Source organism: Stomoxys calcitrans, chromosome 1 (assembly GCF_963082655.1).
Source record: "Stomoxys calcitrans chromosome 1, idStoCalc2.1, whole genome shotgun sequence".
Taxonomy (NCBI): domain Eukaryota; kingdom Metazoa; phylum Arthropoda; class Insecta; order Diptera; family Muscidae; genus Stomoxys; species Stomoxys calcitrans.
The window spans coordinates 55,346,508-55,372,000 of NC_081552.1; the positions used below are offsets into that span (position 1 = coordinate 55,346,508).

At 39.8% G+C, this 25,493-nt stretch overlaps 1 protein-coding gene across 2 annotated transcripts in view; it reads left to right on the forward strand.

Annotated features, from left to right (window-relative positions):
* The window catches only part of LOC106094588 (aldo-keto reductase family 1 member B1), a 36,859-nt gene extending 34,448 nt beyond the window's left edge, over positions 1-2,411 (forward strand). For both annotated transcript variants that reach the window (XR_009396448.1, XM_059360406.1), the window contains one exon: positions 2,081-2,411. Coding sequence is in view for 1 of the 2 variants with exons in the window: in XM_059360406.1 (XP_059216389.1) it covers positions 2,081-2,123 (43 nt within the window). In the remaining variant the exon portion in view is untranslated. The remainder of the gene's footprint in view (positions 1-2,080) is intronic.
* Positions 2,412-25,493: the final 23,082 nt, after the last annotated feature.

Genomic DNA, 25,493 nt, shown 5'->3' on the forward strand with positions numbered 1-25,493 from the left:
CGACTATGGAAATATGGGACTCAAGTTAAAGGTATTTGGAAGTAGACCACGTATCTGATATCAACATTAGGGACCAACCGTCTAGGGGACGTCCCACCACCATAACAACCCCCTAATAGGACGTATTTGCTCACCAAGACAATTTGGATCGTAAAGAGAGTGGAACTAAATATTCATAGTTTTTAAGGCCAACACCCCAAACCGGGCGTATTTGCTGATTTGTGCGATAAGGAGTTTAAATGAGATTAGAAAACGAATTTGATATCCAATTTTGAGGACAATGGCAATATGGAGTTCAAATAAATGATATACAGATATATGAGAAAAGAGCACGTTGCTGATATATTTTCAGGGCTTAGAATTTGGGGGACCACCCCACTCCCCAAAACACCCCTAAATCGGGTATATTTACCGACCATATCAATGTGGGGCTTAAACGAAAGGTATTGGGAAGTAGAGTAAGAATTGATACCCATTTTCGGGATCAATTTCCCAAAATACCCCATAAACAGCAATTTTTTAGTGACCATCGCAATATGGGGCTCAAATAAAGGTATTTGGGAGTAGAATACGAATTTGATATCCAAATGTAGGACCATGTATTTAGGGCATTCCCCAAAACACCCCCAGAGGGAAAAAATTTTTCGACCATGTCAATATGTGGCTCAAATAAAAGGTATTTGAGATTAGAAAACGAATTTGATAACCTATTTTGGGGCTATGTGTTTGGGGGACGCCTCATCCTTTAAACTCTTCTTAAGCCAATGGCAATATGGGGTTTAAATAAATGGTATTTGAGAGAAGAGCACGATGCTGATATTTTTTAGGGCCAAGTATCTGGGGGACCACCTCTCCCCTGAAAAACCACTAAATCAGACATCATGAGAATATCGGGCTGCAGGGTTGCCTGTCCCAATACAGGCATCTTCTTCAAATGCTATGTTTTATTTTAGTATAATATACTACAAATCCCGATAATCGATTATTAGAAACTGATATCACCTGATATCGATAAATATCCGAAACATCTGATTTATCCGGATAGAATTTAAATAAAATGCGGCAGAATGGAGTACACCCTACATCCAAACTTAAATTTGTAGACCAATAAAGATCATATGGTTTTCAGATAAAGGCACTTATATTGTTAAACTGTTAGTCAAGCGATATACTATTTTCGTAGCATGGTTGTTCACTAAAAGATCTTTAATTGTCGAAAATAAATATTCCAAAGAAACTTTTGTTCCATATAAAGTAAAAGAAGGCGCAGCGGAGCAGGCCGGGTCAGCTAGTATATATATATATAAGAGCTACATCTAAATTTGGACCAATTTCCATGAAATTCATTAGTAATGTCGAGTCATAAAAAATTCCTTCCTGCTAAATTTCGAGAGAATCGGTTAACAAATGACCATTTTATTCCATTATTATTAAAAATCTCACGAACATATATATGGGAGATATATCCAAATCAGAACCGATTTTTTCCAATTTCAATAGGCTTCGTCTCAAGACCGAAAAACATGGCTGTATCAAATTTGAAGACGATCGGATGAAAATTGCGACCTGTACTTTGTACATAAATTAACATGGACAGACGGGCATAGCTTAATCGAATCAGAATCAGATCAGTGATCTGATAATATATTTTTTTCGAAATTTTTATATTTAAATTTTGACCCTTCAGTTCATTATGGTCAGAATGCTCCAGGTTACAAAAATCCTAAATATACATATATATTGACATATTCTTATCCAACGATTAATTGCTTTAACAATAATACATAGACCATCAAAACTCTCTTCCATGGTGGTGTACATAAAACTATTTTGGCCTAGTCCTATCTTAATTCTCTTTCGCTGATATATTTGGTTTCTACAACTTTAATTCTTATAAAAATTTTGTTAAAAATCACCTTCATTGAATGAAGTTCCTTTTAAATTAGCACGAACTTCTAACAACAGCGCTTAAATGTCCTTTAGTTTAATAATTGAATGCGTTTCTTTTGTGTCTTGTCCTTTTGTAATGAAATAATTTTCACATAATAATCAATTTTTGTATTTTTCTCTCCCTTTTTAGTGTAAAAGATCATCCCCACCATCCGTTTGCAAACGATGACTAGAATAAATCCCAGTTACTACAAGCTTTTGCTGGCAAAGCCTTAAATGTTTTTTCTATCAATGTATACAAGCTGACTTTTTTGTAAATGTAAAAGCCTAACCTTTAAAAAAACTGTTTTTGATAGATTTACCCAATTTTGGAGTAAGAAACCTTAAGGAAGTTTTTATGGATTTCGCCATTTACATAAGCACCCTTAGTAGTCTTTAGATTTGTATCACCATTGTGTCCCATATTTTTTTTAAGAATAATTTAAAATCGTTGCTTGAATAAATATGTAAAGGCAAAATAAAAAAAAGATTTTTACTACAAAGCATCTTTAGGGAAAAGCGTTAAGTTAATCCTAATGCTTTTTTATTATTTATATAATTTTTTTTTCATTCTTTTCCTTTGGTTTTTGTTTAGTGTAAAATTCCATTTTGCTGCAGTCACTGTAGCTCTGCCGCTGATGATCTTCAAGTGATTGATATAAAATATGAACACTTCTAGGGTTTCATTGCAATGTACTAACAACAACACCAACACTAACACTAACAACAACATCAAAAATAATAGCATTCATTCATTATCAAAGTTTTCGTTCAGTTCAATTACAACAACAATAAAAACAGCAGCTAAGCAATGTTAATGACATTAGCATTTGCTTTTGGTTTTACAGTTACAGTGTGTGAATGCTGAGCAAGGGGCAAGGCTTATAAAGGCGAAGCCATGCAAAATTTCTTTTTTGAGTAGAGACACTTTAAAAACACACGTATATTCTTCATGTTTGAGCGTTGATATCCTTTTTATTTGATGATTTATTTCAATTAAAAGCACTGATTTCGAATGGTGCTAGAATTTTGTTTGTTATGAGAATTTCACCAAAAACATGATTGATCCACATTCAAAACTTTTTAACCCATCTATGCACCAACCGATCTCAGTTCTTTAAAATTGAATTGGTTATTCGAAACATTTATGAACATAGGAACACAAACTTTTAATACAAATCACTATTTTTTAAATTGTTACAAAATTTCTTTGTTATTAGTTGTTAAACTTTAATCCATATCCTTTAAAGTATGTTTATTGCTTAATTATTCGTAACCGTTTTGTTTAGCATGGCATCGGCTCAATATTGCTGGCGGCGGTGGTGGTGGTTTTGTTAGCATGATGTTTAAAGCTCTTTCGTCTGACATCAACTGTTTGTTGTAAATTTAAAACCTCAGCTTAAATGTTGAAAACTTGTTACAGCTGAGAAAACTTTTACAAAAGAAACGTTTCTTTCTGCTGCTACCACCTCCGCTGCCGTCGTCGAGTTGCAGTTGCTGCTGCTACACATATAGTTTACAGGTATGACTTTTTATAGTTTCCTTACACTGCACCATGCCTTCTATACCAATTGCCCCCCCTCCCCCATACAAGTTCATACGACTAATAAAATTTACACAGCAAAAAAAAAAGATTAAAAAAAAGCTTTATGTAAAAATGTATATAACATTTGTGAAATATTTTACACACATGGAAAAAATCCTACTGATCGTAGCAAACACTGTCTGCTGACTGTTAGTAGTTAATTTTACTGCTATTACAGCAGACAGTAGTTCTGCTGTCATAGCTATATGTTTGCAATATCAGAACAGCAGTATGACTGCTGAAAAGTCTTTTGTTTGCTGAAAATTACTGCTGCTTAATTTATAATGGGGTTGTTGCAATGAGAGTAAACTAAAAGAGAAGATTTTTAATTTTTCGATCGTAAGCAGAAAAAAAATACGTAAAATTATTAAAACACGTGATCGGTAGTATCAGGCAAACATAATTAATAGCCCACCATTCCACAAAACAATATTCATAGCAATACAATAACAATAGACAAGTAAAAGAGTGCTGAGTTTGGCCGGGCCGACCCTTATATATCCTCCATCATGGATCGCATTTGTCAAGTTTTTTGTCCGGTATCACTTTATAGGCAAACAAAAGATAATAGCTAAGAATTGCTATGCTATTGGAGCTATGTCAGGGCCATACTTGGCTTGGATGTTCAAAACAATAGTAGAGCAAAGAGCAAAATTTGAACCAAATCGGATAAGAATTGAGCCCTAGAGGGAATTAAGAAATAAAAGTAATAGCGTGCAAAGTTTGGCTGGGTCGAATCCTATATATCCTCCACCATGAATCGCATATATCAAGTTCTTTGGCCGATATCTCTTTATAGACAAACAAAGGATAACGTCTAAGAATTGCTATGCTCTTTCAGCTATACCAAGTTATGAACCGATTGGGGCCATACTTGGCTGTTGGAGACCAAAGTCGCTGTTGGAGATCAAAGTAGCTGTTGGAGACCAAAGTGGAATTCATTTTGCAAAATTTCAACCAAACCAGAAAAGAATTGCACTCTATAGTGGCTCAAGAAAGAAAATTGGGAGATCTGTTTATATGGAAGCTATATCAGATTATGGACCGCTTCATATTTAACATGTATGTTAAATTTCATATAAGAAGTTGTTATGGAAAATTTCAGCCAAATCGGATAATAATTGCGCCCTCTAGAGGCGCACGAAGTCAAGAAGCGAGATCAGATTAAATGGGACCTATATAAGGTTATGAACCGATTTGGACCATACTTGGCAAGTTGTTGGAAGTCAAAATAAACAAGTAAAAAATTTAGGTGGGCCGAATCTTGGTAACCCACCACAATGGATTCTACAAATAATGCATACAAATTAAATTTATTTGAAGGGCATAATTTAATTCTATATACCAAACTTCTGTCCAACCAGCAAAAATTAATGCTTCTAGGAACCGAACAATGACGATCGGGAGACTGCTTTACATCGGACAACAAATTGAGGCTTGTATGGACTCAAGAAGTCAAATCGGGAGACCGGTTTATATGGAAGCTATATCAGGTTATAGACCGGTTTGGACCGTACCAGGCAAAGTTGTTAGAATTCGTAACAAAAACTACAAAACTACATGCTCAATTTCAGCAAAATCAGACAAAAATTGTGGCTTTCAGGGGCTTAAGAAGTCAAAGCGGGAGATCGGTTTACATTGGAGCTATATCAGGTTATAGACCGATGTGGACCGAGACGATCAAGAATATACGTTGTATATGGGGTCTTAGAGAAATATTTCGAGGTGTTACAAAGGGAATGACTAGATTGGTATACCCCCATCCTATGGTGGTGGGTATAAAAGCTTGTTGTAACATTTCACCCAAATCGGGTAATAATTGCGTCTTCTAGAGGCCCAAGAAGCAAAGACCCGGTATCGGTTATATGGCAGCTATACTAAAACATGGACCGATTTGGCCCATTTACAAACTCAACCGACCTAATGAGGAGTATTTATGCAAAATTTCAAGCACTTATCTTTACTCCTTCGAAAGTTAGCTTGCTTTCGACTGACAGACGGACGGACGGACATGGCTAAATCGACTAAGAATGTCAAGACGATCAAGAATATAATTACTTTATTGGGTCTCGGATCAATATTTTGATTTGTTACCACCGGAATGACGAAATTATTTATTTATTTATTTATAAATCGGGTAAAACGTACGCCGTTCATGTGATTAAGCACTAATTCGGATGATCGATCCAAATGATAGGTATATTTAAATATGGTCCGATCTGGGCCATATTTGGGTTGGATGTCGGGAGTCTTAAAGCAGCTCACTGTTTAAAATTTCAGAAAAATCGGAGAATAAATGCGCTTTTTATGGTCTTTAGATTCTAAAGATTTGTCTCTATGGCGGCTATATCTAAATATAACCCGATCTTGACCATATTTGGGACAGATGTTGGGAATCTTAATACAATTCACTGTTCCAAATTTCAGCGATGTCGGGTAATAAATGCGCCTGATTTAAGCCTAAGACCCAGTATCGGCAGATCGGTCTATATGACAGCTATATTCAAATATGTTCCTGTACGGGTTAATAGATGCGCCTGTTATAGGCCTAAGACCCAAAACCGGTAGATCGGTCTCAATGGCAGCTATATCTAAATATAGCCCGATCTGGACCATATTCGGGACAGATAATGGGAATCTTGATACAATTCACTGTTACAAATTTCAGCGAAGTCGGCTAATAAATGCGCCTGTTATAAGCTCAAGACCCTAAATCGGCATTTCAGTCTATATGGCAGTTATATGTATATATGGTGCGATATACATCATATTCGGTTCGGATGTCCAGGGCCCTAGTGCAAATCACTGTTTCAAATTTTAGCAAAACCTGAGAATAAGTGCGCCTTTTAGGGCCTTTAGACCCTAAAGCTAAAGATCGATCTCTATTGCAGCTATATCTAAATATAGCCCGATCTGGAGCATATTCGGAACAGATATTGAGAGTCTAATAAATGCTCCTGTTATAGGCCTAAGACCTAATCGGCAGATCGGTCTAAAGGCAGCTATGCCAAATATGTTCGAATCTGAACCATTTTTGGTTCGGATATCGGCGGGCCTATAAAACTCACTATGCCAAATTTTAGCGAAATCGGGTAATAAATGTTTAAGATCGGTCTATATAGCAGTCATATCCAAATATTGTCCGATGTGGCCCATTCAAGAATTTAACCTGCGTATAAAAGAAATACGAGTCTGTGCAAAAGTTCAAAGACAGTTTGAGGACAGTAGTAAGGTACTCAACTCCAGGTAAATCGAGATTCTTCAGCATCATTTTAGAGATTCCGTTGGGGCCCAACGCCTAGGATGATTTGGTTGATATACGTAACTTCGCTCACGGTAAATTGTGATGGCTGTCCATCGGCTCGGAGACCACGGCTCTTCTCCTTGCCCTGTCACTCTCGGGATGCAAAATAAATTGAGGGTTGAGCAATCTGGCGCATCTCTTCGGATCAGTCACGGTTACGTCGCCAAAAGTGACTGAGGTCCTTTCATTCCGTCGACCGGGGTTCGAGAGTGACTAAACAGTAGACCACAGCTTGCCTAAACCGGTGCAAAAGTTACATTGTTCCAAGTGTTTCAGCCACAAATTCCGCCTATGTTCGTTGACTATCCTGTCTATTCATCTTGGGTATTGCCTTCTTGTGCTTCTAGAGTGCGGAATTCTTATCCGATTTGACTGAAATTTTGCTCATATCGTTTTGGTATGACATCCAGCAACTGTGTCAAGTATGGTCTAAATCAGTCTGTCTAAATCAGTCAATATCCTGATATAGTTGCCATTAGACTTCTTGAGCCCCTATAAGGCCCAATTCTTATCCAATATGTTGTATATGTCGTTTTGGTATAACTTTCAACAACTGTCTCAATCGGCTCCTAACCTGACATAGCTGCCATATAAATAGATATCCTAATTTGACTTTCTGAGCCCAATTATTACTCGATTTGCCTGAAATTTTGGAGGTGATATTTTTATATGATTTGTACGGCATAGCAAGTTCTGTCAATAACTTGATATAGCTCATATATATTTGAAAAAGTTATTCAAAGAACTTGACAAATGCCATCTATGATGGAGGGTGTATAAGATTCGGCCCGGCCGAACTTAGCATGATTTTACTTGTTTCTTACTAACTTTAATTGGCTATGGGAGAACATTTGTTCCATTGCCTCGGTCTTCTGCACTTCTTCTAAAATTTCTGACACCAAGTTTCGAGATGTCCTTTACCACTTGGTCTTTCCATCGGGCTTTTGTGTCGTCCCGGTTTGCGTGTATCAAAATCGCAATCTACCTACGACAGATTCATAGCAGTTTTACCCTAGAAACCATGGGTCTAAAATCGTAATTGAAGCTCGATTTTGGTCTAAGATCAGTGAGGGACACACTAAAGGCCAAAAAAGCAACTCTGCAAAGAAATGTCAAAAAACTATAGCGCAAAAGTTAAACAATTTTTATACCCACCACCGAAGGATGGGGGTATATTCATTTTGTCATTCCGTTTGCAACACATCGAAATATCCATTTCCGACCCTATAAAGTACATATATTCTTGATCAGCGTAAAAATCTAAGACGATCTAGACATGTCCGTGCGTCTGTCTGTTGAAATCACGCTACAGTCTTTAAAAATTGAGATATTGAGCTGAAATTTTGCACAGATTCTTTTTTTGTCCATAAGCAGGTTAAGTTCGAAGATGGACTATATATCGGACTATATCTTGATATAGCCCCCATATAGACCGATCCGCCGATTTAGGGTCTTAGGCCCATAAAGCCACATTTATTATCCGATTTTGCTGAAATTTGGGACAGTGAGTTGCGTTGGGCCCTTCGATATCCTTCGTCAATTTGGCTCAGATCGGTCCAAATTTTGATATAACTGCCATATAGACCGATCCTCAGATTTAGGGTTTAGGCCCATAAAAGCCACATTTTATATCCGATTTGGATGAAATTTGGCACAGTGAGTTGTGTTAGGCCCTTCAACATTCTTCGTCAATTTGGCCCAGATCGGTCCAGATTTGGATATAGCTGCCATATAGACCGATCCTCCGATTTAGGGTCTTAGGCCCATAAAAGCCACAATTATTATCCGATTTTGCTGAAATTTGGGACAGTGAGTTGCGTTTGGCCCTTCAAGATCCTTCGTCAATTTGGCCTAGATCGGTTCAAATTTGGATATAGCTGCCATATAGACCGATCCTCCGATTTATGGTCTTAGGCCCATAAAAGCCACATTTATTATCCGATTTTGCTGAAATTTGGGACAGTGATTTGCCTTAGGCCCTTCGACATTTTTCTTCTATTTGGTCGGTTCAGATTTGGATATAGCTGCCATATAGACCGATCTCTCGATTTAAGGTTTTGGCCCATAAAAAGCGCATTTATTGTCCGATGTCGCCGAAATTTGGGACAATGACTTGTGTTGGGCCCTTCGATATTTGTCTTCAATTTAGCTCAGATCGGTTCAGATTTGGATATAGCTGCCATATAGACCTATCTCTCTGTTGAACAATGACATGTACTTATAAGCATTTGGTCTAAATCGGATGATATCTATAGAGCTGCTATGGGGCATAAGGTATGCATTTTTCACTGGATTTTGACGAAATGTGGTTCACAAATATACCCGAGGTGGTGGGTATCCAAAGTTCGGCCCGGCCGAACTTAACGCCTTCTTACTTGTTAACTTTAACCCGAAACCTTTCGCAGTCCGTGTAAGGGCGTGGGCGACGAATGCGCATGTAACACTATGGAACAGCGAAACACCGGGTAGGACGGCTAACATCCTATGGGGTGATCCGGATCGTGAGAGGACGAGGCTGTCACTGAAGGGAAGTAAGAAGAAGGTCAGTATAGCTTTTAGTATCATAACGGGACGCATTGGACTACGAGCTTATGCAAAATCTGTGCGGCAAGTGATAGCATGTGTAGGCCATGTGGAGAAGATGATGAGATATTGGAGCATTTCCTATGTCATTGCCCGACTTTCGCGGCTAAAAGACATCGGTATTGAGGTGGGGACACAATACCAGACATGAACCAACTTAGGGGCGTGGCATAGAAAACAATTAAGGATTTTGTAAGTAGCACCGAATTCCTAACTTAGATTTTCTTTTTCGAGATACTTTTTTAGTATTTAGAGCGCACAACAAGCCGATTACTGGTGGATTAATATCCGCACCCTCTTTTCAACCTGACCTAACCTAACACAATTGAAAATACTAATTTGTGTTTGCATGAAGGACTGTTAAATGCAAACGATCAACTAAGTGAAGTTGTTGGCATGTAGAGTAACAGCAATGCGTCAACCGAAGCTTGCTTACAGAGAACGTGTGGTTCTGTTCGGCCCTATGCTCGCAGGCATAGGAAATTATGTGCGTTTGTGTCTTCGTGCCCATCTAAGTTTTGGGCCCATGGTTTTTTGGTCAAAACTAAAGAATTTGCCATAGATTACGGTTTTGACAACCACCAAAATTGACCCACCCCAATGTAAAGTAAATTATTATAATTTTTGCTAAAGACGACACTACACTTTGGATGCAATTTTTGCAGAAAATTCATCATTTAAGGTTGTTGGATTCTTGGCAGTTCCCAGAGTTTTTTGGCATTCTCGTGAATTGCGCAACCTTTTCATCCTTAGGTTATGTTATGTGAAGCAAATGCAAATTCGCCCACGAACGTTCCCTTAAGGAACAGGAACAAACTTCTTACATATCAATGAGTGCTATCCGATTCAAGTTTAAGCTCAATGATAAGAGACCTTATTTTTATACCCTCCACCATAGGATGGGGGTATACTAATTTGGTCATTCCGTTTGCAACACCTCTAAATTTGCGTCAAGGACCCCATATAATGTATATATATTCTCGATCGTCATGACATTTAAGGTCGATCTAGCCATGTCCGTCCGCCTGTCAAAAGCACGTTATCTTTTGAAGGAGTAAAGCTAGGTGCTTAATATTTTGCACAAGTACTTCTTATTAGTGTAGGTCGGTTGGGATTGTAAATGGGCCAAATAGGTCCATGTTTTCATAAAGCTGCCATATAAACCGATCTTGGGTCTTGACTTCTTGAGCCTCTTAAGGGCGCAATTCTTATCCGATATCCACTTCCAACAGCTGTGATAAGTATTGTTCAACTCGGTTCATAACCTCATATAGCTGATATATAAAACGATCTTCTTGAGCTTCTAGAGGCCTCAAATCTTGTCCGATTTGGCTGAAATTTTGCACACATCGTTGAAGAATGACTTCCAACAAATGTGCCATGTATGGTATGACTCAGTCCATAACCTGATATAGCCGCCATATAAACCAATCTCTCGATTAGACTTCTTGAGCTTCTAGAGAGTGCAATTCTTATCCAATTTGGATGGAATTTTGCGTATGTCTTTGGGTATGACTTCCACCAACTGTGCCCCGTGTGGTTTAAATCGGTTGATAACCTGAAAGAGCTGCTATATATACCGATCTCCGAATTAGACTTCTTGAGCCACTGGAGGCCGCAATTTTTCTCGATTTGCCTGAACTTTTGGAGGTGGTATTTTCTACGACTTCTAACAGCCATGACAAGTGCGGTCCATATCGGTCAACAACTTAATGTAGCCCATATATATATATATATTGAAAAAGTCATTCATAGAACTTGACAAATGCGATGCATGGTGAAGGGTATATAAGATTCGGCCCGGCCAAACATAGGACGCTTTTACTTGTTAAAAACTATTCTGCGGGTGCATAGGCCACCCCCAGAGGGGTGGTCTGCAAAAAAAAGTTACTAATGCCCAAATGCTTTGTCCATTTTAATTTCAGGCCAATCGGTTCAGATTTAGATATAGCTCCTATATATACCTTTCATCCAATATAGCCTTTTAAGGCCTTAGAAGACATATGAACTGAACTGATTTTGATAAATTTATGCACACATGGTGGAACATTAAATAGAACGTCTTGTGCAAAATTTTGTAAAGATCGGACCAAAATTATGGCTACTAAAGCCTCAAAAGGTCATATCGGATGAAAGATATATTGGGGAGCTATATCTAAATCTGAACCGATTCTATTCAAAATCAATACCGATCGTCCTTGGACCAAAAAAGTGACTTGTATAACATTTTACGATAATCGCACAACAAATGCGACCTGTACCTTGATTAAAAGAATATCGAAAGAACAGGAAAAATATTTTTGAAGTCGAGAGACGCGGATTAGGATTTTATCTTGAGAGAAACATCTTAAAATTGTTTGTAGTTTACGTTTTTGCTATACGATATTTAATTTATATCAATTAAAATTAATTAATTTATACCATAAAAATCAACCCGGCCTAATACACATACATATAATGCGGATCGTTGTAAAATACTAAGGCGACTTAAAGATGTCCGTGTGTCTGTCCGTCCGTCTGTTGTGATCACGCTGCAGCTTTCAAAAATTCAGATATTGAGCTGAAATTTGGCGTAGATACAGCTTTTTGCTGCACGTAGGTAAAGTTCTTTTTATACCCACCAGCATAGGATAGGTTGTTGTTGCTGTAGCAGTGTGTTGTGCACTGATGCGGAAGCCCTTGCCGACGAAGGAATCCATCGGGTCAGTCCGGTATATCATTCTTTTTGCAACACATCGAGGTATCCACTTCCGTCCCTACAAAGTAAATATATATCGGATCGTTGTAAAATTCTAAGACGATTTAACGATGTCTGTGTATTCGTCCGTGTGTCCCCCAGTTGTAATCACGCTACCGCTTTAACAAGTAAAAAGGCGTTAAGTTCGGCTGGCCCGAACTTTGGATACCCACCACCTCGGGTATATATATGTAAACCACCTTTCGTCATAATCCGGTGAAAAAAATGCATGATTTACGACCCAATAGCAGCTTTATTGAAAAGTGGTCCGATTTGGACCAAATTCGACACGGATATTGAAAGGTCTAGTAAGTACGAGTCATTGTTCAATTTTGTAGAACAAGATATTGGTCTTTTTGGTAGCCATATCCAAATATAGACCGATCGAAAATACTAAATCGAGCGATCGGTCTATATGGCAGCTATATTCAAATCTGGACCGATCTGGGCCAAATTGAAGGAGGATGTCAAAGGGACTAACACAACCCCCTGTCCCAAAATTTCGGCGACATCGGACAATAAATGCGCCTTTAATGGGCCCAAAACCTTACATGGAGAGATCGGTCTATATGTCAGCTATTATATCCAAATCTGAACCGACCTGAGCCAAGTTGTAGAGGGCTGTCGAAAGGCCTAGCGCAACTCCTTGTCCCGAATTTCGGCAAAATCAGATAATAAATGTGGCTGTTATGGTCCTAAGACCCCAAATCGGCGAATCGGTCTATATGGGGGCTATATCATATATAGTCCATCTTCGAACTTAACCTGCTTATTGACAAAAAAAGACTGTATCGTGATTTTAACAGACAGACGGACGGACATGGCAAGATAGTCTAAGATTTTTACGTATTTTTTCTATACGCAGGTAAAGTTCTTGGATGGGCCAAACCAGAATATATTTGAATGTAGCTGCCATATAGAACGATCTGGCGATTTGGGGTCTTAAGCCCATAAAATACGCATTTTTTGTCCGATTTCAAATTTAAAACAGGAAGTTGTACTAGGAGCCCCGATATTCAAACCGAATATGGCCCATATTGGATCATAAAGGGTGATTTTTTTGAGGTTAGGATTTTCATGCATTAGTATTTGACAGATCACGTGGGATTTCAGACATGGTGTCAAAGAGAAAGATGCTCAGTATGCTTTGACATTTCATCATGAATAGACTTACTAACGAGCAACGCTTGCAAATCATTGAATTTTATTACCAAAATCAGTGTTCGGTTCGAAATGTGTTCAAATTTTGACAAATTTTGTTCAGCGATGAGGCTCATTTCTGGTTGAATGGCTACGTAAATAAGCAAAATTGCCGCATTTGGAGTGAAGAGCAACCAGAAGCCGTTCAAGAACTGCCCATGCATCCCGAAAAATGCACTGTTTGGTGTGGTTTGTACGCTGGTGGAATCATTGGACCGTATTTTTTCAAAGATGCTGTTGGACGCAACGTTACGGTGAATGAACACATTTCGAACCGAACACTGATTTTGGTAATAAAATTCAATGATTTGCAAGCGTTGCTCGTTAGTAAGTCTATTCATGATGAAATGTCAAAGCATACTGAGCATCTTTCTCTTTGACACCATGTCTGAAATCCCACGTGATCTGTCAAATACTAATGCATGAAAATCCTAACCTCAAAAAAATCACCCTTTATTAACATATAGCTGCCATAAAGAGCCATCTGCCGATGAAGGGTTTTAAGCCTATAAAAGCTGCATATATAACCCGATTTCGCTGAAACTTGAAACAGTGAGTTGTTTTAAGCCTTCCGTCATCATACCTACATATGGTTCAGATCGGACGATATTTAGATATAGCTACCGATCTGCCGATTAAGGGTCTTAAGCCCATAAAAAATCGCAATTATCATCCGATTTCGTTAAAATTGGAAATAGTGAGTTGTCTTAAGCCTCCCGACATCCGACCTAAATATGGTTCAGATTGGATTATATTTAGATATAGCTGCCATATAGACCGATCTGTCGATTTAGTGTCTTAAGCCCATAAAAAAACCCAATTATTATCCGATTTCGCAAAAATTTTAAATAGTGAGTTGATTAAAGCCTTCCAATATCCGGCTCAAATATGGTTCAGATCCGTCTAAATTCAGATATAGCTGCCATATAGACCGACCTGCCGATATAATATCTAAATCCGCTAAAAGGCGCATTTATTATCCGATATCGCTGGAATTTGACACAGTGACTTGTAATAAACTTCCCGTCATCCGACCAAAATATAATACAGATCAGACTATATTTAGATGCAGCTGCCACATAGACCAATCTTCTAATTTATTGTCTTAGTCCCAAAAAAATTCGGATTTGTTGCCTGATTTCGCTGAAACGGTTAATTCTTTAAGAGTTCTCCGGACCAGAATCAAATATGATCTAGACCACCCCCCATTTGTATATATTACTATGGATATGGTAGTAGATATTTCTATGGTATGGTAGGACAGTGAGTTGTGTTAGGCCCTTCGACATCATTCGTCAATTTGGCCTAGATCGGTCCAGATCAGATATAGCTGCCATATAGACCGATTCTCCGATTAAGGGTCTTAGGCCCATAAAAGCCACATTTATTATCCGATTTTGCTGAAATTTGGGACAGTGAGTTGTATTAGGCCCTTCAACTTCCTTCTTCAATTAGGCCTAGATCAGTTCAGATTTGGATATAGCTGCCATATAGACCGATCTTTCGGATTTAGGTCTAGGGGCCATAAAAGGCGCATTTATTGTCCGATTTCGCCGAAATATGGGATATGGAGTTGTATTAGGCTCTTCGACGTCCATCCTCAATTTGGCCCAGATTTGAATATATCTGCCGTATAGACCGATCTCTCGATTTAAAGTTTGGGGTCCATAAAAGGCGCATTTATTGTCCGATTTCGCCGAAATTTGGGACAGTGCGTTGTGTTAGGCTCTTCGACATTTTTCTGCAACTGGGTCCATATTTGGATATAGCTGCCATGTAGACCGATATCTCGATTTTAAGTCTTGGCCCTATAAAACGCGCATTTATAAACCGATTTCACTTAAATTTGAAACAGTGTCTTATATTAGGCATTTCGAAATCAATCAATCAACGCGCAGTGGCTGTCTCCTATGAATTCAGTGCATTGTGATAGCAAGGGGAAACTTAAGGATCGGATGGGGGAGGGAGGGAGTATTGTTTTTTGACATTAGTTTTAAATTTCTGTAGGTCATAGTTAAGATGAAAGACATTGGCAGGAAGCCTATTCCACATACGAACTGTTCGGGAAAAAAAGAATTCTCTCTATAGTGCATGGTCCGGTCAGCCGGTCAATCTATAACAAACGGGTATGAGTTCTTAGAAAGTCTAGTATTTCTGATGAACATCCTTACTTTAGAAATAAGAAGGCTAATGTCTGTGGAGCACACACCATGGAAATATCGGTGAACAGCTTCACACAACCTACATTACGACGATGCTCAAGGGAGTCAAAAGAGTTGGATACCCTTCTCTGAACGCGGCCCAGAAGCTCCAAGGATGATTTAGACACTACAACACTGCGCCTTACTGTCACTAAAATCTACTCTGTTCATTCGACCCCTGTTGGCGAGCAACTCCTCGCAGAGTGTCACATCCATAATACGCCTTCTATCTTCAGTTTCCCGAAGACTTGGTCTGGGGTCGAATGAGTATGAATGACAAAGGCTGCTGTCATCCGCATGTGAGTAGATTGGATTTGAAGTCTGGCTCAATAGATCGTCAAATGGAAAAATGAGAAAAAGAGACGGAGAAAGGACAGAGCCTTGTGGTGCACCAGCGGTCAAATTGTATTCATTGAATGAATACAATCTCAAGAAAGCTCGTTATAAAACGGGAGAAGTCATTGTCGACTCCAAAGGCGTTTAGCTTTGATAAAAGTGCACCGTGCCAGACTCTTTCGAATGCCTTGGGGATATCCAGTGCCACGAGCTTGCTTTCATCCAACTAGTGGAAAGAGCGACTCCAACGTTCCAACAAAAATGCCATCTTGCCACCGGTGGAGCGATTATTGCGGAATACATACTGTCTATCGCTGAGGAGGTTACTGATAAATGCCGCGAAATCTGTACTTGTGTACCGGAAACCTCCCTCAAGAAACCCATGGTACGACCAAGAGTTTCGATATGCTACTGAAGCCAAGAATGCGGCATACAGAGCAATCCAGCAATCAGTAGCAACGGGAGTAAAGGAGAGAGGAGAAATATCTATTCCGTAATGAAGAAGTAAATGGAAAGACCTGAGTGTGAGCGAATTGAGATGTACAGGAGTCAGAATGCAGTCCGGAAATTCTTCCAAAGAATGGAACATCAAACCGATTGCTTTCGTACAGGCATATCCTCCTGCAGGGTCAAACAAGGAAATCTGGTAACTGATACAGATAATGTTCTGATGATATGGAGAGAATATTTTAGCCAGCTACAGCATTTTAGCCGATGATGGTATAGAATGTTTACGTCCTAGTCAGAATGAGATCCAACTAGCTTCTGACCCGACTAAAGAACAACAAGACAGCAGGAGCCGACGGGTTACCCGCTGAACTATTTAACTAGAGGCGATACGCTGATAAGGCGTATGCTCCAGCTCGTCATCGCGATCTGGCTAGAAGAACGAATACCCGATGATACTATGCCCCATACACAAGAAAGGAGACACGATGGAATGTGCCAACTATAGAGAAATTAGTCTCCTTCCCATCACATACAAGATACTCACGAGCGTACGGTGTGAAAGATGAATACCTAAAGTCAATAAGATAATTGGCCCTATCTATGCGGTTTTAGACCTGATAAACCTACCATAGACCAGATATTCACACTGCGCCAAATCCTGGAAAAGACCCGAGAAGGACAAATTAACACCTACCATCTCTTTGAAAGCGGTTTCGAAACCCCTTTACGTTCAAAGGTATTTTAAGCCATGTCTCAGTTTGGTATCCCTGCAAAATTAATAAGACTCTGCAGGAAGACACTTGCTGATACTCGTTCCTCAATAAGAATAGGAAAGAATCTCTTCGAACCATTCCATATCAAACAAGGTTTAAGACAAGGAGACAGCTTCTCGTGTGATCTTTTAAATATCCTGCTGGAGAAGATGATACGAGATGCAGATTTGAAAAGATATGGCAAACTACACATAAGACCACACATGCTACTCGCATATGCCGACAACATCCATATCAAAGGACGATCACTGGAAGTAGTCAATCCCATGGCAGCCGGCTGTACGCACCGGATTGACCCGATGGAATCCTTCATCGGGAAGGGCTGCCGCCTCTGTACAGGGTATTATAACTTAGTGAAGGGAGATACCCCATTGATAAGTATACCGATCGACTCAAAATCACTTTCTGATTCAACTTAGCTATGACCGTCTGTCCGTCTGTCCATATTAATTTGTGTGCGAAGTACAGGTCGCAGTTTTCATCCGATCGTCTTAAAATTTGGTACAGGCATGTTTTTCGGCTTAGAGACAGATTTGGATATAGCTCCCATATATATTTTACTCCGATTTGCAGAAATAGTGCAATTAAATGGTTATTTGTCAACCGATTCTCTCGAAATTTGGCAAGAAGAATTTTCTTACTGGGGAATTTCATAGAAATCGGTTTAGATTTAGATATAGTTGCCATATATTTATATCGCCCGATTTTCACTTCTAGAGCCACTGCAAGCGCATTTATTGACCTATCTTGCCAAAACTTTGTACAACACTTTCCAAGACAACTACTACAATATCTGAGAAGTTTGCTCCAAATCGCTTCAGATTTATATATAGCTCCCATATATACGTTCGTCCGATTTTGAGTAATATTGCATTTATTAACCGACTCTATTGAAATTTGGTGGGATGTATTTTCTTATGACTCTTAATATTACTGATAGATAGATATTTGGATATATGGTCCCTGCAAGCGCATTTATTGACCAATCTTGCCATAATTTTGCACAATGCTTTCCTCGACGACTACCACAATATCTGAGAAGTTTGCTCGAAATCGGTTGAGAATTAGATATAGCTCCCACAAATTTTTGGTAATATGCATTAATGTTGTCATTTGTCAACCTTAGTTATTACAGTTTGAACATATTTGCTCGAAATTTCGAAAGGGATTGTTTAATAACCCATCTGAAAACATCCACCAAGTCCATTAAAATTGGTTCAGAATTTGATATAGCACTCACATTGTACTTATAGGGTAGGTGTAGGGTATTATAAAGTCGGCACCGCCCGACTTTTGCCCTTCCTTACTGGTTTCGCCATGGGAGAGGCACATGCCGGAGTGCCTTCTCCGCAAGCTTCTGGTCCGTGCCGGGATTAAAAAGAACCCTGGACCCTGGTTCTGTTCGGTTTGCTAGAACCGCCCGTAACCGGTGGATGGAGTGGATACATTTCCGATCTTGCTTTGGCCCCACATCACTACGGGAGTATAGTCATACTGAATATGTTGCCAGGTGCTATGCAAACATAGACAACAGTTGGGCACTAGCGTCGTCGTCGTCGCCTTCTGCGTCCTCGTCGTCGGACTATGTGACCCCTCGACATAAGTGGGTTACTATCTGGCCATAATCTTCTGGTTCTAGGGGACTTTCATGCGCACCATATTTCATGGCATTCTCTCCTAGGTAACGACCAGCGTGGCATGGCTTTGTGGAACAGATTGAAGGCTCCTTCCATTGCATCCCCTGATTTCCTGAGTGACGTATCCTGGCAAGCCGTCATCTCTTTGGAGTCAGACCACCTCCCCTTAATTCTCACTATCGACCGACCACCCGACTTCATAACCTCTGAGCACCGGACGTTTATTAATTATAAGAAGGTCGATTGGACTGGCTTCAGAGAGTATACCAATCGCCGCTTCAGTTCACTGCCACTCCCCTCTGATGTGCTTGTGGCCGAGAGGAAATTCCGAGACATCATTAACGCAGCAACCGCTCGCTTTATACCAGCCGGTCGAATACCCCAAGTGCGACCCAATTTCCCGGCGCAAGCAGTGGTACTCGCAGACGAGCATGATGGGATTCGTGCTATGGACCCCGCTAACCCCAGAATCAGCGAGCTGAATCTGGAAATAAACAGGGTAGTCAACGAACATAAGCGGAATTTGTGGCTGGAACACTTGGAGCAATGTAACTTAGGCACCGGTGTAGGCAAACTGTGGGCCACTCTTAAGTCACTTTCGAACCCCATTAGACGGGATGACAGGACCTCAATCACTTATGGCGACGTAACCGTGACTGATCCGAAGAGATGCGCTAGGTTATTCAACCGTCAATTTATTGTGAATCCCGAGAGTGACAGGGCAAGGTATTCATCGTATCCAAATCGATGGACAGCCATCACAATTTACCGTGGGCGAAGTTGCGAATATCATCCAAATTATCTCAGGCGGTGGGCCCCGACTCTACATTGATGCTGAAGAATCTGGATTCACCTGGAGTTGAGTACCTTATCATTGTCCTCAACCTGTCATTGAACACTCTTATAGTTCCCGATGTCTGGAAAATGGGCAGAGTGATCCCGCTACTGGAAAAGACCCGAGTTTGGGGGAATCGTACAGACCGATCTCCCTTCTCTCACCAGTGGCAAAGACGCTTGAGGCATTACTCCTCCCGAGCCTCGTAAAAGAATTTCCATTCGCCTAGCATCAACATGGATTTCGGAGACTGCACAGCACAACAACAGCTTTGCATGCCATCACCGCACACATTTGCCGTGGCTTCAATCAGCCCAGGCCATGTGATAGGACGGTCCTCGTGGCACTGGACCTATCGAAGACATTCGACACGGTCAGCCATGCCACACTATTTGAGAACATCGCCAACACGTCCCTACAGCCAGGCGTAGAGTGAACTAGGGAGTTCCCCAAGATGGGGTGATCCCTCCGGCACTCCCCTCCAGACGGCATGGAGATCGTATCATATGCGGATGGTTGTACGATCATGGCATCAGTCCCCCACCCATTGTTGACATCTGCGATAGGTTAAACGTGTACCTCAACGAACTTGCCTCATATTTCGCTGCAAGAAATCTGAAGATATCTGCCACCAAATCTTCAGCCACATTGTTCACTACAAATACGAGTGAGGTGAATGTCGAGTCCGTCTGTCGAAATCACGATAGCGTTCGAACGCGTAAAGCTAGCCGCTTGAAATTTTGCACAGATATTTAATATTGATGTAGGTCGTTGGGGATAGCAAATGGGCCATATCGGTTCAGATTTGGATATAGCTACCATATAAACCGATCTCCCATTTGACTTCTTGAGCCCTTATAAGCCGATCAACTGTGCCAAGTACGGTCCAAATCGGTATATAACCTGACATTGCTCCCATATAAACCGATCTTCTGATTTGACTTCTTGATCCCCTGGAAGACTAAATCTTTGTCCGATTTGAAATTTAGCATGGGATATTCTGTTACGACTTCCAACAACTGTGCCAAATACGGTCCAAATCGGTCAGGAACCTGATATAGCTTCTATATAAACCGATCTCCCGATTTGACTTATTGAGCCCTTGGAAGCCTCAGTTTTCATCCGATTTGATTGAAATTTTGCACATAGTGTTCTGTTATGACTTCCAATGACTATTCCAAGTACAGTTTAAATCGGTCCGTAAACTGATGTAGCTCCCGTTTAAACCGATCCCCCGATTTGATTTCTTGAGCCCCTGGAAGGCGCAATTTTTGTCCGATTTGGCTGAACATAGTGTTCTGTTATGACTGTTAAGTGGTGATAATGAGGATATTGATTAGGATGTTGATACTTTTAATTATTTCTCTGCTGCTACTAGTAATTCTTCAGGTGACCATTTAATACCCACCACCATAGGAAGGGGGTATACTAATCTAGTTATTCCGTTTGTAACACTTCGAAATATTGGTCGAAGACTCTATCTATATATATAAAAATTAATTTGTGTTTGTTTGTTTGTAAATTTGTTCCGTATAGACTCAAAAACGGCTGAACCGATTTCTTTCAAATTTTAACAGATTGTGAGGAACGATCCGAAAGGAGTAATTGGCTATAAATTTTTTTGATATCGGGGCGGTCGGGCTCCCCGCCCCGACCCCAAAACCCCCTAAAATGGGTTTATTGGACGATAATGACAATATGGGACTCAAATGAAAGGTATTCGGGAGTAGATTACGAAAATGGTCAGGAAGAAGGAAAAGGTTTTTTAGTATGTTGATATTGGAAGGGGCGGTCCCTCCCCCGTTACCCCAGAAACACCACCTTAATTCAAAATTAGACCGATGGGACAATATGGGTATCAAATGAAAGGTATTGGGGAGTAGAATACAAATATGGTATTAAAAATTGGGATGAAGTATGCGAGGGGTCGTCTAACCCCAAAAACTCCCCCAAACAAACGTATTGGACGTAAATATCAATATGGGATTACAATGAAAGGTATTCGGGACTAGACTACGAATATGACATAAAAAATGAGCTCCAAGTAATTAGGGGTCGCCCCACCCACAAATGGGAATATAATTCGATCCTAGCTAAATGAGCCTCAAATTAAAGGCATTTGGTAGTAGATTACGAATATGACATTAAACTTTGTGTCCAGGAATCTAGATGGTGCTTTACCTCCTCATTAAAACAATGGGGGATCAAGTGATAGATAGTTTTAAGTGGAGTGCGTCATTTAAATTTGTGCTCAAGTGGCAGATGGAGTGAGGCGTCCCCACCCAACGGCTGCATACACCAATTATGACAATATGGGGTTAAATTCAAAATATAAGTTTGTGTACTGCGAATATGATACCTTTATTCTGCTCATAAATCTAGCGGACCACCTCACCTCAAAACAGTTGATCAATTAAAACAGGACAAACTAACAGGTGGCCGCCATTTTTAGCTCATCGACAAGGAGCCATCTTTTCCTAGACAAGTCCAAACAACGTGCTGCTGGGCAATACCTTCATGTTCACAAGTTTTACAGGGTTAAATTACTTAGAACTGTCGCCACCGCACCTAATATAAAGACCGGCAAATTAGTTCTCTACCACTTAGAATCGTTTAATCGTTTAATTTGATTTGATTTAAACGGGTAGCCATATATTCAGTTATATACAGCTACCACATCATGATCAATATTGTAGGCGCTAAGCTGCTCCTAGCGAGTAGCAGCAAGGAAATCTATAGACTCATAACATATGTTCAAAAAAACTCTAACAGATGGGAGAAATGTTAAATTCTCACTCGTATATATGTAATTGCGCAAGCATCCGGGGCGACATGGAACGGAGAACTATGAAGTTATTTTATTAGCATTTTGGGTATTAAAGTCTAAACCTTTCCCTTATCGATGGCAGTACTAACATTTAAATAAGCGCCGTATATTCTGTTTGTAAATGGAATGGAGACGCCACCACGAACAGAGAGAGGGCAGAGTGGTAAAAATTGATCATGCAGCATTTATCTTTGTTATGGCAATATATCGGTCCGTAAAATAAAGAAAAACAAGTAAAAAGGCGCTAAGTTCGGCCGTGCCGAACTTTGGAAACCCACCACCTCAGGTATGTATGTAAATCACCTTTCATCAAAACCCTATGAAAATAGCATACCTTATGTCCCATAGCTGTTATAACGAAATATGTTCCGATTTGTACCAAATACATATAAGTACAAGCCATTGTTCAACTGTGTATAACAAAATATTGGTCTTTTTAGTAGCTATATATAAAAATAAACCGATCTGAACCATATGCAACATAGATGTCGAAAAGCCTAATATAAGTCACTGTTTCAAATTTCAGTGATATCGGATTATAAATGCGCTTTTTTGGGGTTAAGACTTTAAATCGAGATATCGGTCTATATGGCAGCTATATGCAAATCTTGATCGATCAAGACCAAATTACAGAAATATGTGGAGGGGCCTAACTAACTCTCTGTCCCAAATTTCGGCAACATCGGACAATAAATGCGTTTTATGGGCCCAAAACATTACATCGAGAGATCGGTCTATATGGCAGCTATATCCAAATCTGGACCGATCTGAGCCAAATTGAAGAAAGATGTTGAAGGGCCTAACACATCTTACTGTCCCAAATTTCGGCGACATAGGACAATAAATGCGCCTTTTATGGCCCCAAAACCTAAAACCAAGAGATCGGTCTACATGGCAGCTATATCCAAATCTGGACCGATCTGTTCCGTATTGCAGAAGTATGTCAAGGGTCTTAACGGGTCGAAAGTTTCGGCGACATCGGACAATAAATGCGCCTTTTATGGGTCAAAAACCTTAAATCGAGGGAGCGGTCTATATGGCAGCTATATCCAAACCTGGTCCGATTAAAGCCAAATTGAAGAAAGATGTTGAAGAGCCTAAGACAACTAATTATCCCAAATTTTAGCAAAATCGGATAATAAATGTGGCTTTTATGGGCTTAAGACCCTAAATCGGGGGATCGGTCTATATTGCAGCTATAACCAAATCTGGACCGATCCGGGCCAAATTGACGAAGAATATCGAAGGGACTAACGCAACTCACTGTCCCAAATTTCAGCAAAATCGGATAATAAATGTGGCTTTTATGGGCCTAAGACCCTAAATCGGCAGATCGGTCTATATGGGGGATATATCAAGATATAGGCCGATATAGCCCATCTTCGAACTTGATCTGCTTATGGACAAAAAAAGAATCTATGCAAAGTTTTAGCTCAATGTTTCTATTTTTAAAGACTGTAGGGTGATTTCAACCGACAGACGGACAGATGGACGGACATGTCTAGATCGTCTTTGATTTAGGTCGGAAATGGATAATTCGATGTGTTGCAAACGGAATGACAAAATGAATATACCCCCATCCTTCGGTGGTGGGTAAAATAAAGCATAGGAATTTCGTTGCGGTTGTTTTTGCTGTATTATTTTTTAAATTTCCCACCCTAAGACGGGCCTTAACAATAAGTGTTCCAGGTAGTTTAAGTGGCTATCTTTGCCATAGATAAAAATTTATTTAGTAGAGTGCGGATATCCAAGTTTGTGCTAAACTGTTAGACGGGAAGGCTCAACGAACGTACACAGAATATGAGCTATTGGAGAGTAGGTTACGTTACAGAAGTGACATTTTTGTGCGTATTGAAAGCGAAAGCTCAGTGGATCGGGTTTGATTGAAAATTTAGCTCAAAGATACGAAGCCTCCTATTGCCATTTTGCCTCTCGATTTGTTCGTCAAGTCATTGAAACAGCTGATTTTATAAAGGGAAAAAGCTTCGCGAACGAATCGCGTGACAACAAGTAAAGTGTGAAAAGTTCGGCCACACCGAATTTTACACACCCATTTGTCATACATCTCATTTGTCTTTTTTTGCCCGATGTCTCTTTGTAGGCAAACAAAGTATAATGGATAAAAATTGCAAAGCTATTGGAGCTATTTCAGGTTATCGACCGATTCGGGCTATGTGTGGTTTAGCTGTTGGAGACCATTGAAAATGTCAGCCAAAATTTGATAAGAATTGAGCCCTATAGTGGCTTAAGAATTAAAATCGGGAAATCGGTTCAGATGGGAGCTATATCAGGTTATTGACCCATTGAGACCATATATGACACGTATGTGGAGGAATATGTGTGTTCATAGGAGGAGTCGTTTAAATAATGTTTAGCTAAATTGCATAAGAATTGCGCCCTCTAGAGGCTCAAAGAGTCAAATTAGGAGATGGGTTAATACGGGAGCTATATCAAGTTTTAAACATGTTTGAACCATACTTAGCACAGATGTTGGAGGTCATAACAAAATATTTTATACAAAATTTGAGACAAATCGGATAAATCGGCGTTTAGGGGCTCAAGAAGTCAAGATCCAAAATCGGTTTATATGGCAGCTATATCGAAACATAGACCAATATGAGCAATTTAAAATCCCAACTAACCTACACTAATAATAAATATTTGTGCAAAATTTCATGCGTCTAGCTTTATCCCTTCGAAAGTTTGCGTGCTTTCGACAAATGGACGGACCGACATGTCTAAATCGACCTAGAATGTCAAGACGATCAAAAATATATTGTATATAAATACTTTGTTGGGTCTCAAATGAATATTTCGATGCTTTACAAACGGAATGTCGAAATAAGTTAATGATGGAGAGAATAAAAAGAAAAAACTAATTTAGTGATTTAGGTCGTAAGTTTTTGTACTGAAATCTCAAACGGATAATGGTTATTGTCGCAACTATTATCAAAGAAATATCCAGTGCTCAAAATTTTTTTCTGATATTTTTGGCAAGGGTAAGCCGAAGATGCTTACCCCCTAGTGTTTGCTTACCAAGAGAATTTGGGTCTTCAAGGCAGTGGAGCTCGATACTCATAGTTTTTAGGGCTCATA